At 41.9% G+C, this 15,198-nt stretch overlaps 1 protein-coding gene across 3 annotated transcripts in view; it reads right to left on the reverse strand.

Moving 5' to 3' along the window:
- The window catches only part of LOC149220267 (uncharacterized), a 519,697-nt gene that overhangs the window by 333,555 nt on the left and 170,944 nt on the right, over window positions 1-15,198 (reverse strand). For all 3 annotated transcript variants that reach the window (XM_089384738.1, XM_089384737.1, XM_089384736.1), the window contains exon 4: window positions 5,552-5,659. In XM_089384738.1, coding sequence (XP_089240864.1) covers window positions 5,552-5,659 — 108 coding nt within the window. The remainder of the gene's footprint in view (window positions 1-5,551; window positions 5,660-15,198) is intronic.

Here is a 15,198-nt window from a genome sequence, read left to right on the forward strand (position 1 = left end):
AGTGCAGATAGAACATTTAAACGATCAACAGAAAACAAGCCAAGACAAGAGACACAAGATGTGGCGGCTAGCCAGGGACAAACCCCAATATGGGGAAACCCTTTGATCAAATCTTCTTTTATCTTCAATAATTCAGCAGAGAGAAATAGTACAAAGATCTTATTTATATCAGCAGCAGCAAACCCTAGATCAGCCCTAAACTAGGGCGGCAAACCCTAGATCGAACTCGTCGGGCGCTCCCACCGAACGCCCAACTTGCCAAGTCTCCACCGGCGAGTCGTTCACCGTGCACCAGTCCAATATTTCACCATGCACCAGTCGAAGACTTCACCGCGCACCAGTCCAAGACTTTGTCGTGCACCAATCCAAGACTTCATCACGCATTAGTCCAAGACTTCGCCGCGCACCAGTCCAAGACTTCGCCGCGCATCAGTCCAAGACTTCGTCGTGCACCAGTCCAAGACTTCGCCGCGCACCAGTCCAAGACTTCGCTGTGCACCAGTCCAAGACTTCGCCGTGCACCAGTCCAAGACTTCGCCGCGCACCAGTCCAAGACTTCGCCGCGCATCAGTCCAAGACTTCGTCGCGCACTAGTGCAAGATTTCGCCGTGCACCAATCCAAGACTTCGCCACGCACCAGTCCAAGACTTCGTCGAGCATCAGTCCAAGACTTCGCTGTGCACCAGTCCAAGATTTCGTCGTGCACCAGTCCAAGACTTTGAACGACCTGTTTCAGCTCACGTGTGAGAGAGAGAGTCTTTCTGCGCAGGAGAGAGAAGAGACTCTTTTTCTGCGCAGGAGAGAGAGAGAGATATGATGAGAAGTGAGTGACCAAATGAGGAGGAGTCATCCTGTATTTATATCCAAACGTTGAAGGTGAATAGATGTGTCTGTTGGGCGTCTGAGCCTACATAAGTTGCTGGCCGACTTTGATAATTTGTTAATAATCAAAATAAATTCATATCTCCATAAATACTTATCGGAATCGGATGATCTTTAGATCAATCCTACACCTCTCGACGAGAGGAATCTAAGAAAAATATTATCAGCCATGAATAAGGTGACCCACATGGAGTTTGGCCCTAGTTGCCAATTTTAACACTCCCTCTCAACTAGGGAGAACTCCATCTGCAATTCGTCTGACCGTCGCTACCATTCATCCATCAAATGCATTGCCTTGTACAGCTTGGCCCCTGCTCTACTCTGCTCTGCTTTGTTTTGTTCTGCTTTGCTTGAACTATGAAGAAGAAGAAGTGATCGAGGATGTCTCATACCATCCTCCACTGACCCAAAGTCAGTCTGGAGTGTGTACCACTTTCACTGGTCCCAGACCAGTCCTCTATTGACCCGAAGTCAGTTTCAGAGGGTGTACCACTCCCACTGATCCTAGACCAGTATCATTGATCCCAGATCAATGGAGGTCATCCTAGCATAGGGAGTACGGTGGATACAACAATGCGTCCATCGATAGAACTACTATGGTCCCTATCCTCATTTCCCTGCTCATTGATCAGATGAGAGGTACTCCCCATGAGTCCCAAACTGCATGGGTAGGATGCCTCGACAGGAGAACTAATCATCCTGTCCACAGGAGAACGAATCATCCTGTCCAGTGGATGCCACGGAGAACTAATCATCCTGGCCTACAGGAGAACGAATCATCCTGTTCCACAATCGCCATGGAGAACGAATCATCCTGGCCCACAGGAGAACTAATCATCTTGTTCCATAGTCGCCACGGGGTGTCAGGGGAAGGTTGAACCTTTTACCCTGTACAAAGTGCACCAATAGGGGATGGTGAGTTACCCTGTGGTCATATGTTGCTCCAAGAAGTACCCCGCGCCCCCTTGAGCTCCCAGAGCTCAGTACATCATACTTGACCCTCAAAAGAGGGTCTCTGAACGACTCCAAGTCGTTCTCGGAAAGTCAGAAATTTGACCTTTCCTAGGGGCTTTGTCAAAATGTCGACGACCTGTTCATCTGTACCGATATGTTGGAGCCTTATAGCTCCCCGCTGCACCATGTCACGAATATAGTGGTACCTGATATCGATATGCTTGGAGCGATCATGGAATACGGGATTCTCTGATAAACGAATCCCGCTTTGGTTGTCACATAGGATCACAATGGTATCCAATGTAAATCCAAACAGCTCACTAAAGAGCTTTCGTAACCAGACTGCCTCACAGGAGGCCATGCTAGCAGCAATGTACTCTGCCTCGGCGGTGCTCAAAGCCACAGACTTCTACTTCCTACTCATCCAGGATATCGAAGCAGATCCCAAGGAGAAACAGCACCCGGAAGTGCTCTTACGGTCCACCACATTGCCTGCCCAATCAGCATCAGTATATCCAAGTAGTCTCACATTTTTGGCAGTGTATCTTAACCCATAAGTAATTGTGCCACGAAGATATCTCAGCAGATTCTTGGCACCAATCTAATGTATGTGATGAGGTTCAACCATGTGTTGACTCAACGTGTTGACTGCAAAGCATATATCTGGACGGGAGTTCACTAGGAACATCAATGCTCCGATGAGTTGATGATACTCAGTGGTATTTCGTAAAACAAGTCCAGCAGCACTACCGCTTAACTTCTTGAAGTCAAGCTCCATCGGGGTGGTTACGGGCTTGCAGTCCACCATGCCGAATCTCTCCAATATCTTCACCACATATTTTCCTTGAGATAGGAAAATCTCCCCTGGTTTCTGCCAGACTTCCAGTCCTAGGAAATAGTGCATAAGTCCTAGGTCTTTCATCTCGAACTCAAAAGCCAGCTCCCTCTTACATTCGTGAATGAGAGGGTCTGCACCTGTTAGAAAGAGGTCGTCAACATATAGCACCAGTATGAGAGGCTTGTCATCTATAACCTTAAAGTAAAGGTTGGGGTCGGCTTCACTCCTAGTGAATCCCAGCTTCATCAAGTAGCTATCGATCCTCTCATACCATGCTCGGGGTGCTTGCTTTAGCCCATAGAGGGCCTTCTTCAACCTACACACATGAGATTCTTGATCATGAATCTCAAATCCTTCGGGTTGCTCTACATAGACCTCTTCTTTGATTTCCGGCACTTCTTTTACCTCTGCCATTTGACTTGCCATTCCTTTGATTGCTTTGAGAGGGATTTTGATCATCGTCCCGGTGTGAGTCCCTTTTATCAGGGCACTCCCTTGCATAGTGACCCGTTTTATTGCAATTGTAACATTGTCCTTTTCTTCCACCCTTTGGTCCAGCATTTCCTTTGAATTTAGCCCCGAAATTGTTTCTTCAGTCTATCGTAGATTTCCTTGGAGGTGTTCAGCTCAGAAACATAGGCCACCAAGCATTTGTCGATAAAGTCCAGGATGATCTTCTTTGCTTTGACTTCTCCCTTAGTCCATTTGTTCCTAGCAGCAGCGGATGCATTTGATGGAGGCTCAACAATTCCGCTTCTCACATGGTCCAACACTTCCTGTTCTTCTAATGTTAGATCGAGAGACATCTTCCATCCGTGATAGTCAGACTTCTCACAGAGTTTGTCTTCAACAGGGAAGTGTGTTGAGGACCCCATGATTTCTTTCAGATAGCCTTGCCAACCTTCTCTTCGGTGATTGCTCTTGCTCTTGCTTGGGCTTTGTCTTCACCTCAGCTCTGATACCATGTTAAATTATGGTATGTTCTATGCTTAGAGCAGTTTACTTATCTTTCTTATTATTATCCACAGATTAGCAATCACATGTACATTAAGTAAAGTGCAGATAGAACATTTAAACGATCAACAAAAAACAAGCCAAGACAAGAGACACAAGATGTGGCGGCTAGCCAGGGACAAACCCCAATATGGGGAAACCCTTTGATCAAATCTTCTTTTATCTTCAATAATTCAGTAGAGAGAAATAGTACAAAGATCTGATTTATATCAGCAGCAGCAAACCCTAGATCAGAACTCGTCGGGCGCTCCCACCGAACGCCCAACTCGCCAAGTCTCCATCGGCGAGTCATTCACCGTGCACCAGTCCAAGATTTCGCCATGCACCAATCCAAGACTTCGTCGCGGATCAGTCCAAGACTTCGCCATGCATCAGTCCAAGACTTCATCGTGCACCAGTCTAAGATTTCGTCGTGCACCAGTCCAAGACTTCGCCGCACATCAGTCCAAGACTTCGCCGTGCACCAGTCCAAGACTTCACCGCGCATTAGCCCAAGACTTCGTTGCGCACCAGTCCAAGATTTCGCCGTGCACCAGTCCAAGACTTCGTCGCGCATCAGTCCAAGACTTCGTCGTGCACCAGTCCAAGACTTCGCCACGTATCAGTCCAAGACTCTGAACAACCTGTTTCGGCTCACATGTGAGAGAGAGAGTCTTTCTGCGCAGGAGAGAGAGAGATATGATGAGAAGTGAGTGACCAAATGAGGAGGAGTCATCCTGTATTTATATCCGGTGAATAGATGTGTCTGTTGGGCGTCTGAGCCTACATAAGTTGCTGGCCGACTTTGATAATTTGTCAATAATCAAAATAAATTCATATCTCCATAAATACTTATCGAAATCGGATGATCTTTAGATCAATCCTACACCTCTCGACGAGAGGAATCTAAGAAAAATATTATCAGCCATGAATAAGGTTACCCACATGGAGTTTGGCCCTAGTTGCCAATTTTAACAACCCTCGACAGATTCCGAGTCCAAGTCAGAGTTTCAAAACTATGCCCCTAATATCGTTTCTAAAACCGATGTAATATTTTTTTATATAATTTCTTTTAAAATCACTTCACCACTGACTGATAGATATACATAACTTGCACAATACAATGTCTCAAAATAGTCAGTATGAGAGCACATTATAGTGAAATATTAAAATAGAGAATGTACAAGAGACATTAGAATCTCACATTGGCTTGTTTCGTAACTGGTTTTTGACTGTTGCCCCAAAAACCAGCTGGTTTGAATGGAAATTTGGAAATTGGAGCAGGCAGTTTCAACAACTTGGCATTTAAACTTAACATTTCATTGGATGGTCCAGCAATTAGAATATTAGGATTAGGGTTGGTATCCCTCATATGTGCTATGCACAACCAGCTAATGGCAAGGGATTAGAAATGAGTAAAAGTCCATACAACATTCAAACATGCAAAAGAGTCATTCTAGTCCCTAAAAGGAGAAAATTCACAAATAGATGTGGGAAGCCCAGCAAAAAGGACTTATATAAATGCCATTTGAGCAAATTTTCTAGTTAAGCCACATTGTAATTGCCTAGGCTTATTAGCAGTACTTTCATTCCTCAGAACTAACTTTGGTTTCTACCAGATCGTAACCATAGGAAATAGAATGTTGTTGGGAAGGAATGTTTAAAAAAGGATTTCCCAAAGATAGACACGTTTGAACTTTGACTAATAGAAAGTAGTTTCTCTTTTAATAGCTGGAATGTTAAACAGGAAACCAAACAAAGTACATGTGGATATATTCACCAATCATAGTTAAAGCACTTTTCTTGTCAAATCCATAGATTTTACTTGCATTAGAGGTCAAAAAAACTAGGTTTGCAAGTGTCAAAAAAAGTTGAGCAATGTACCTGCAACAGGGACTTTCCTTTTTGGATGTATATTTGAAACTGAATCTTGTGGAGGAGAACATGATAACTCTTGCCTGATTTCTCGGAATACATATGCAAAAGCATTTTCTGAAGCAAAGTAACAAAATATGATTTATTTGTGAAAGAAAATAAGACTTTTAAAGCTAAACTTATAAATAACAGATGCTAAAGAAATTGAAGAAATTAATCACAAAATTAGGAAGATTCTTAGAGCTACCCAGGCAACCACAGGAGATTAGGCATTAGACAATAATAATTTATACCAATGAAACACATGAAAGTAAAATCATAAGGTGCATAAACTACTAAACGAGGAAACTACAGCACATCACAGTACAAGCCTGTGCAACAACTCCTGCAAGGAATTGCACAGTAGATGCATACCATTTCTCATTGAATAATAGAATTTATTTTGTCTAATGACCATATAATGAATATTGTTTAGTATATATTTTTTTTTTAAATTTAGTAAAAATTTGACACAACGGGTGTTAGTAAACTCAATTTGTCACGTGTTAATTGTTAGAGCAGCAAACAGACAGCTCCAACTTAGTATTAAATGTGTCCATTATATTATGTAAAATTTATGCTAGCAAACATTAGTGTTAATGATATGTGGTGACTGATGTAACATTGAGGTGTTAAGGTTAGTGGTTAGGTGGTAAAACCACCATAACCATGTTAGTGTGCTCAATGTCACATTGTGTGAGTTCAAGTTCAAATTTGGCAATGATAAAGTTCGATTCGAATTCAAATTTGTCAATGAGGTTCAGATAAGGTTCACAATTAAGTTTGTCAATATACACATATTTCAAAATCTTAAAATATATATATAATATCAAATATTATATTAATAAATTTATAATTTTATAATTTTATTAATAAATATTAATTATATTAATTTATAATGTATATAATATATTAAGAAAAAGGATTTGTTGAAAACCCTTGACGTGTCCCGAATCGGGCAAATCAGACACGATTCGGTGGGACACGTGTCCTCCGATCATGTCCCACTTGTGTCCGGGGAACGATTCCATCGTGTCTCGATTCCGAGACACATGTCTCCTCGAATTGTGTGCCGCGCGGCCCATAGTCCGGTTTTGAGTCATTTCTCCCTCATTTTTCTCTCTCTCATGTTGTGGGTGTGTGGGAGCGACTAGCAAAGGGTTTTGGAGCATTTTGGAGGCAATTCAAGCAACAGATACGTGCATTTTGTTTCTATTTTTTTTGCAATTTTATTACAGCAATTTGCATGTGCATTTTTTTACAAGTTTGTGCATTTTTTCTTTAATTTTTTACAGCATTCATGGCTCAATCAAGGGCAGCAAGGAGGGGGAAAAAGAAGAGGAAGAATGTCCCCATTGGAGATGCCCCTCCTATTCCAATTTCATCAGGATCTGCAAGTGTTCCCTCTATTGGAAGTAGGGCTGCAACAATAGCTTCAAATGTTGAGGGAAGAATTAAATTAGAAAGATAGTAGGCTCAAGAAAACAAATATCCCTTGTGGAAGTATGTCACAAGAGAGCAAAGGTCAGGCAACAAGTTGAAGGGAGGAGGCAATGTTGCTTGGAAATGCAACTATTGTAACAATCATTTCATGAGCACTTATTACCGTGTGAAAGCTCATTTGTTGGCTTTACCAAGTTGTGGAATTGCACCATGTACACAGGTGTCTTTAGCTAAGAGGAAAGAAATGGAAAAAGAGATCAATGTTGGTATGGCAAAGATGGTTGCAACATCTAAAAAAAACAAGAATGATGATACCCTTCCATTCTTGAGGAAAAACAGCAACAAATTTCCATTTGAGAGTTTTGGTGGGGGACAAGTAGCAAAAAGAAAGGCAGTGACACTTGGTCCAATGAACAAGATTTTTCAGAAAGAGAAATGGGAAGAGCTTAATCTCACCATTGCATTTTTTTCTATCAAAACTTCATATCCGTTAATGTTGCATGCTCACCTTTATTTATTGAGATGTGCCAAGCTCTAACTCAAGGGGCTCCATCAGGGTATGTGTAACGACCTATCTATAAATATAGAGAACGCAAGAATAATAGCAGGCATACGATGCATGCATATGATAGCTACATATGCATGTGTCGCATACCCCGCACTAGTATTTATATACTAAATTAACTATAAGTAGTAAATATCATGACACTTCTTCGAATAGAGGTTCTACTTATCCATCAATACCCATATTGCTTAATGTATCATGATTAATGGGTAAAAAACTAAAAGAGGGCTATATAAATAATGTATTTCAGATTATTAATAAAAAATTATATTAATAAATTAATAAATTGATTAAAAATATATATATATATAGATATAAGAAATTAATTAAAGGGGTACTTAGTATAATGTTATAATCTTAATATTAAAAGTACCTTAATCATAAAGAAAAATAATTAATCAAACTATAAATGAAATAAACATATTCGTGACCATAAGAGAGATATGTGATACGTGACATGGGAGGTGTCACCAGAAGGTTGAGCGCTGGTCTGCTAGTGGAAGAGCGGCCACTGCCAAGAAATCAGATAAAACCACCGAACAGAAGTTTAGAAGGGGGCCGAGAGGAAGGTAAAAAAAAAAACGGAAGAACTGAAGGAGGAGGAGGATCATGAACTGAAATTATCCACAGGAAGGAAGAGTGCGGATTGTTCTGAGGTTCTGGTCATGAGGGAACAGTCTGCTTCGACTCAGAAGCTTACAAGACTGAGTAGCCACGTTCTGCTCAGTTTGGCTGGGTGGATTCGGTATTTTGGTAACCGTAGCAGAGCAGCTGGAGACATCAGCAATCGCAAGTGCACAGGTAAGTACCTTCATTAAATCTATTAGTTAATTCTGCAACAACAAAAAAATTCAAGAAATTAGTTACAGGTTCATTAATCTGCTTTAATGGCCTTTACAATATGTGTCTCCTGGGTCAAAGAAGCTTAGAACCACATTGTTCACTAAGGCAAAGAAAGAGGTGGACAAAATGCTTGAGCCTATTAAATCAGCATGGCCAACATCTGGGGTTAGTATTGTTTCTGATGGATGGACAAAGCCAGCACGCCACCCACTCATCAACTTCATGGTGTCTTCCTTGAATGGTCCAGTTTTCTTGAAATCAATGGATGCACTATGGACAATACAAGGATGCACAATATATGGGTGATTTGTTCATTAAAGTTATTGAAGACGTAGGTGTTGATTCTTTTGTGCAAATCATTACAGATAATGAACCTATTTGCAAGGTTGTTGGCTTGATTGTGGAAGCTAAATATCCACAAGTGTTTTGGACACCTTGCATTGTCCATTCTGTGAATTTAGCACTTAAATCTATTGCTTTTGATGTGCTTTGGATTGGAAGTATTATTGAGGATGCACGGTATATCTGCAACTATGTACAAAATCATACAAATGCCATCACAATCTACAAGGAGTACATCAATCTATCTTTATTGAAGATTGCAGATACATTGTTTTCCTCTTCATTCATCATGTTGAAGAGGTTGAGGGAGGTCAAGACTGCTCTTGGAGCCATGGTTATTTCAGAGTTTTGGTCTTTTTGGAGGAACGCGGATCAAGCAGCCTAAAAAAGAGTGAAGGACACAACGTTATATGATGTTTGGTGGGAGACAGTAGATCTACTTATTAAGATCATGGACCCTATCATTGCTTTGCTACGATTTGCAGATACAGACCAACCCATCCTAAGAGAGGTTTAAGAGGGATGGGATTCCATGATTGAATCTATTAGGACCATTATTTTACAGAGTGAGTGCCCTGAGTATGAGACATCACCAGAGGCCTTCACCACCATACAAGATATATTTGTTAGCAGATGGGACAAGAATTGCACACCTTTGCATTGGTTGGCTCACTCATTGAACCCAAAATACTACAACCATGAGTGGTTGAATGGTGGAGCTTCCCGCAAATTCCCTCTTCACATGGATGGTGAAATTTCACAGGCGAGGAAGGAGGTTAGGATAGAGCATCCCTTGATGAGGTGGAGGATGCCTTTGCATAGTTTTCCACAGGCACCGGTCGATTTGAAAGATATGATGTGAATAGAGACAAGGGGGCTAAGAAGCCCTATTCTTGGTGGGCAATGCATGGGGCAACAAGCCCTCCTCTACAACAATTAGCTATGAGGCCCCTCTCTCAGGTGACTTCATCCTCTTGTTGCGAGAGGAATTGGAGCACAAATGGGAATTTGTATAGTGTCAAGAAGGGCAGGCTTGAGCAGTCCAGGGCAGAGACAATGGTGTATGTGCACACCAACCTTCGTCTTATTTACAAGCAGAGGGATGACTGGTTGAAGCGAAAGACAAAGATGTGGGATGTCTTTCCTGATGATATGGGTTTGGACAGTCATGTTGAGTTGGCATTGGCCAAATTGGATCTTAATGAGCCAGTGCTAGAGCCTGTCACTTTTGATGATCGTGATACTGTTGAGGGGTCATCCTTCACACCAGCAGATGCAAAGATGACATTGGATACAGTGGAGGAGGATGGAGTAGAGGAGCGCAGTGGTGACCATGATGATGACAGTGATGCTGATTTGGATGATGGTGATTGATGACTCATGAGTAACCTACTGCCTTGAGGCTTGTAGTTGTTTTTGTTAGTTTTTCGTAGCATCGGTTGTGCTCTAGGCATGAAAATTAGTGGAAAGGCTAAGGCACATGAGTTCTAAAGAACCCAGAAAACATTTGGTGAAATTCCAACTGGATTGTATTTTATTAAAATAATTAATATTTTTAATGACGTTCCTAACTCTAAACTTAGGAAAATTAAAGTATTAATGGGTATTAATCAAAATATGGGTGAGAATGTTCTAGAAAGCAGATCAAGTCAAGTTTTAATCTTAGCCGTTGATTAGAGACTTAATCTCGGTCGTTGAAGTCTCAACGAGAAAAGTATAAGGAGGCTTGGGGTTCATTTAAAAACACACACGGAGAGAACGAATTGATCTAGAGTTCGATTTCTATGGCTAGGAAGCTGAGAAATTCGAACTGAGTGATCATTCTGCAGCAGAGGGGTAGGCATATAGTTAGGGAATACTGGACAAAGAGGCAGACAGCCACTAGTGGAGGCAGCGCAGCAGCTAGAAGGACTGACATTGGGCCAATCTGGGCCCACCCAGGCCTGATGCAGAGCCAAAAGGGCCAGCGCAGAAGTGAGGCTACCCTCACGCAGAAAGCCGGAAACTGTCAGGGAATTTCCAGAATCACTGGGAAGGTTGACGCAGAAGGCAGAAGAGACAGCGCAAAAGTTGACGCAGAGCCTGTAATGCTGACACAAGGCCAACACAAAGATAGTCGAGGTTAGCCAGTTCTACTGTCGGATCAGCGGAAAACTGCCGACTGAAGTGAGGTAATCTCACTCAGCTTTCCGCCATTATATTTTTCTCTGTCACTGGTTTGTCAGGAGGGCAACCAAAATTGTATTCAGAACTACTGCTTAATAATATAAAACCCTCAGCGCTGTTGCACCAGTTTTCTCGCATTGGGTTTTTCCGGGGACTATTTTGTCCAAAAATAACTATGTCCTATGTATCTTGTTCTTTGCTCAATTTTTTGTTTCTTGTAATCAAATTTAAAGTATTGTAGGTTGCAGAAGTAATTTACTTCAATATTCAGAAAATAACTTGATAAACTAAAATCAAGTTGGAGAAGTAAATTCAGTTTTGTTGCAGTAGGGGTTCCTTGAGCCTAGGAATTTTCACATGGTATAGGAGCATTGATTTTGAAACAGGAAGAGCAGATCCAGCACTGAGCAGAGAGGCCAATAGTTGCATTTGGCAACAATTCGAATCCCCCTGAAGGGATTGCGCAGTCCTTGCCGTGAAAGTAGAGATTCCGAGGAAATCTCTCTCTGAGAGAGTCGACAGAGAGGTACGATTTCTGGTTCGTGAGCTTGTAGAGGTAGAGGGAGTGACGCAGAGCCAGCGCAATGCCTAAAGGGCGTAGTTTCTATCGGGGTAGAAATCCGTCGAAAAAGAGCGAAGACACATAGAAGGGGAATTTTCTCCACATAAGACTTTTCTTGCCAAAAGTTCGAACTTTTTCACTTGTCGAGCAGCAGACCAGTGCTACGCAGTGATTAGAGGAGTCAATTCGACAGTTTGGGTGAGATGGCATCACATGCGCTCAAAGATTAGGACAGGTTGGAAGGAGCTTCCAACTATGTCATATGGAAGACTAGAATCTTAGCTGTTCTAGAGGAGTACGATCTCGAAGCTTACGTCAAGAGTGTTGTGGTTGTTCCAGTGCACAATGATCAGAAGAAGTACAAGCTCAAGCAGGCAAAGGCAAAGAGTTACATACTCGATGGAGTTCGAGATCATGTGGTCTCACACTTGCAGGGCAAAGATACAGCCTGAGAAATGTGGGAAGCTTTGTCTTCACTGTATGAAGGTTCTTCCGAACAACGGAAGATGTACTTAGAACAAAAGTTGCAGCGGACATTGATGCAGAAGGGAGAAGGGGTTAACTCCTATCTTCAACGTCTTCAAGACACCAGAGACCAGCTTGCTGCAATGGGGTCTACTCCTCAGTCTACCGCGATGGTAAGGATGGCCCTAAATGGAGTCTCGAATGAATGGCAAGTCTTCGTCCAAAGTATATTGGGCAGGGAAAGACTACCTTCATGGGAGGAGATGTGGGCAGCCCTTCAATAGGAAGAATTAAGGAGGGATCTGGTTAAGGTCAACCTCAATGGCAACAGTGAGAGTGGCACGAAGACCAAGGAGGGGAGGAGAATGCAGCTCTAGCATCAAAGGGATAGCAGAAGCAGAAGACAAAGGACATTTCGAAGGTGAAATGTTTCAGATGTAGCGAGATGGGCCACTTTGCATCCCAGTGTCCTTTGAAGCAAAAGCATAGGAATGAGAAACATGATCCTAAGGTTGCTCCAACAAAAATTGACGAAGATGAGTTTGCCATGAGTGCCCACGCATCTCCAAAAAGGAAATGGGGTGATATTGAGCTGTAGTTGGGAGGACTACATGTGGGCAGGATCCTTGAGGAGACCACCTCTTGGATCAATTCCTTGCTACAGGAGCCCGAGATTCAGCAGTAGCGAGATGGACTTAGTGTCAGATGATGCAGTGGGTTGGTTGGAGAGACAGATGCAGTACCCTGAGACCAGACAATGATCAGCGCAGAGCAATGTTGGCTACAGTGCAGATGGCACAGTGCAGAAGTCAGCAGCAGCACAGAAGATTCAGAGGATCAGAGACTAGTAGAAGTCAAATTCCAACATTCACATGGTATTATGCTGAACATAGTTACTTCAGAAATTTTGGATGCCGTTCCGTTGCTGAGCAACAACAATTGGAAAATGACGCAGAGCAAAGCTAGTAGTGGCAGTATTAGCAGCAGATGCAGAGGGAGTTGTAGTACAGATGCAGCAGTGGTAGTGGCAATGTCATGAACAACAATACAGTAGCAGCAGCACAACGTTGGCGGCAGCAACAGTGCGAAAAGGAGATGCTTCAGAGACAGAAGAGCATGAAGTTGGACATGGCTGCTAGAGCACTTTCCTTGCTAAGAGGGAGTGTTAGTTTTTTGTAGCATCGGTTGTGCTCTAGCCATGAAAATTGGTGGAAAGGCTAAGGCACCTGAGTTCTAAAGAACCCAGAAACCGTTTGGTGAAATTCCACCCAGATTGTATTTTATTAAAATAATTAATATTTTTAATGAGGTTCCTATGTCTAAACTTAGGAAAATTGAAGTATTAATGGGTATTAATGGAAATATCGGTGAGAATGTTCTAGAAAGCGGATCAAGTCAAGTTTTAATCTTAGTCGTTGATTAGAGACTTAATCTCGACCATTGAAGTCTCAACGAGAAAAGTATAAGTAAGAGGCTTGGGGTTCATTTAAAAACACACACGGAGAGAACGAATTGATCTGGAGTTCAATTTCTGGGGCTAGGAAGTTGAGAAATTCAAACTGAGTGATCATTTTGCAGTAGAGGGGCAGGGATAGTTCCGGAAAACTGGACAGAGAGGCAGAGAGCCACTAGTGGAGGCAGCGCAGCAACTAGAAGGACTGACGTTGGGCCAATTTGGGCCCACGTAGACCTAACGCAGAGCCAAAAGGGCTAGCGCAAAAGTGAGGTTGCCCTCATGTAGAAAGCCAAAAACCGTTTGGGAACTGCCAGAACAACCAGGAAGGTTGACGTAGAAGGCAAAAGAGACAGCGCAAAAGCTGGCGGAGAGACTGTAAAGTTGACGCAGGGCCAGCGCATAGATAGTCGGGGTTAGCCAGTTCTGTTGCTGGATCATCTAGAAACTATCGGGTGAAGTGAGGTAATCTCACTCAATTTTCCACCAACTGCTTAATAACATAAAACCCTCAAAGTTGTTGCACCAGTTTTCCTGCATTGGGCTTTTCTGGGGACTATTTTGTCGAAAAATAATTGTGTGCTATGTTTCTTGTTTTTGTTTCATGTAATCAAATTTAAAGTAGTGTAGGCTGCAAAAGTAATCTACTTCAGTGTTCAAAAAATAACTTGATAAATTAAAATCAAGTAGGATAAGTAAATTCAATTTTGTTGCAGTAGGGGTTCCTTGAGCCTAGGAATTTCCACAGTTTTGTATTTGCTATTTCTATTTGCCATTAGTATTGTTACTACCTATGTAACACATTTTGATTTTGATGACTTAATGAGAAAACTGCAGTTTCTTGCCTTTCTCCTATTGGATCATTGACGAATCTGCCACAATTGTATTTGTATGCATAATGTTACTTTGTAAAACTTACATCTAGATCTATGTTTGAATTTGTATCATGAATGAGAATTTATGTAAGAAATATCTAATTTTTAATATATATATATATATATATAACGTGTCCTGTTCTGGGGGGTCAACGTGCCCGTGTCAGACACTTGAATCCTCGTGTCTAGTGTCTCTCTTGTCCCCATTTCAGGTGATTTAGATAATATACTAACATATGTTCCCTTGGACTAATAAGATAAATAGCATTTGCACGATTCATTCCACACATGAAGAAAATTTTACACCCATAACCATCATTTGTAACCTAGATCCACGTAACCCCAATCCCAATTTGTAACTTGGTGCGATTTTTGTCTATAATGCTAATTCGTGCAAACTTTTTTGTGTAATCTGCTCACCCTATAACTTTCTCTCCCAAGGATTTTCATGTGTTGGTTGCCTTTGAACCTTTGAACAAATTTTCACTCTCTGTCGTTGTTGCCGATTGGCCTTGAACCTGGTTGCTCAAGATTCTTCTATGCCGGTTAGAATCGAACCCAATGAACCTAAACAAATTTTTACAGTTTTTCTGACGTTCGCCGAATTCCAAAACTCAAGGTTTAGGTCCAACGAACCCTGTGACATAGAGTGTGCTATATAAAGATGTGATGATGGATGATTAACTTAAGAGAGTTGTATATTGATCACTCCAGCTTAGTTGTAAGCTATGAGATTTTGCCTGATTAGTTCTTTATCACGAGTTGTCTTCCATAGCCTGCCTTGCCAAAAACAATATAATAGATGATCTCTACCTCTGTTACAGCTACTCAGAGACCTTGAAGTACATTCTTTTGGCAATGCAAGTTCACCAAAACCTGATGGAACTATGTTCACTATTAGCA

This window comes from Pinus tabuliformis, chromosome Q (assembly GCF_031772625.1).
Source record: "Pinus tabuliformis cultivar Carrire ecotype Pingquan chromosome Q, CPIR1, whole genome shotgun sequence".
Classification (NCBI taxonomy): domain Eukaryota; kingdom Viridiplantae; phylum Streptophyta; class Pinopsida; order Pinales; family Pinaceae; genus Pinus; species Pinus tabuliformis.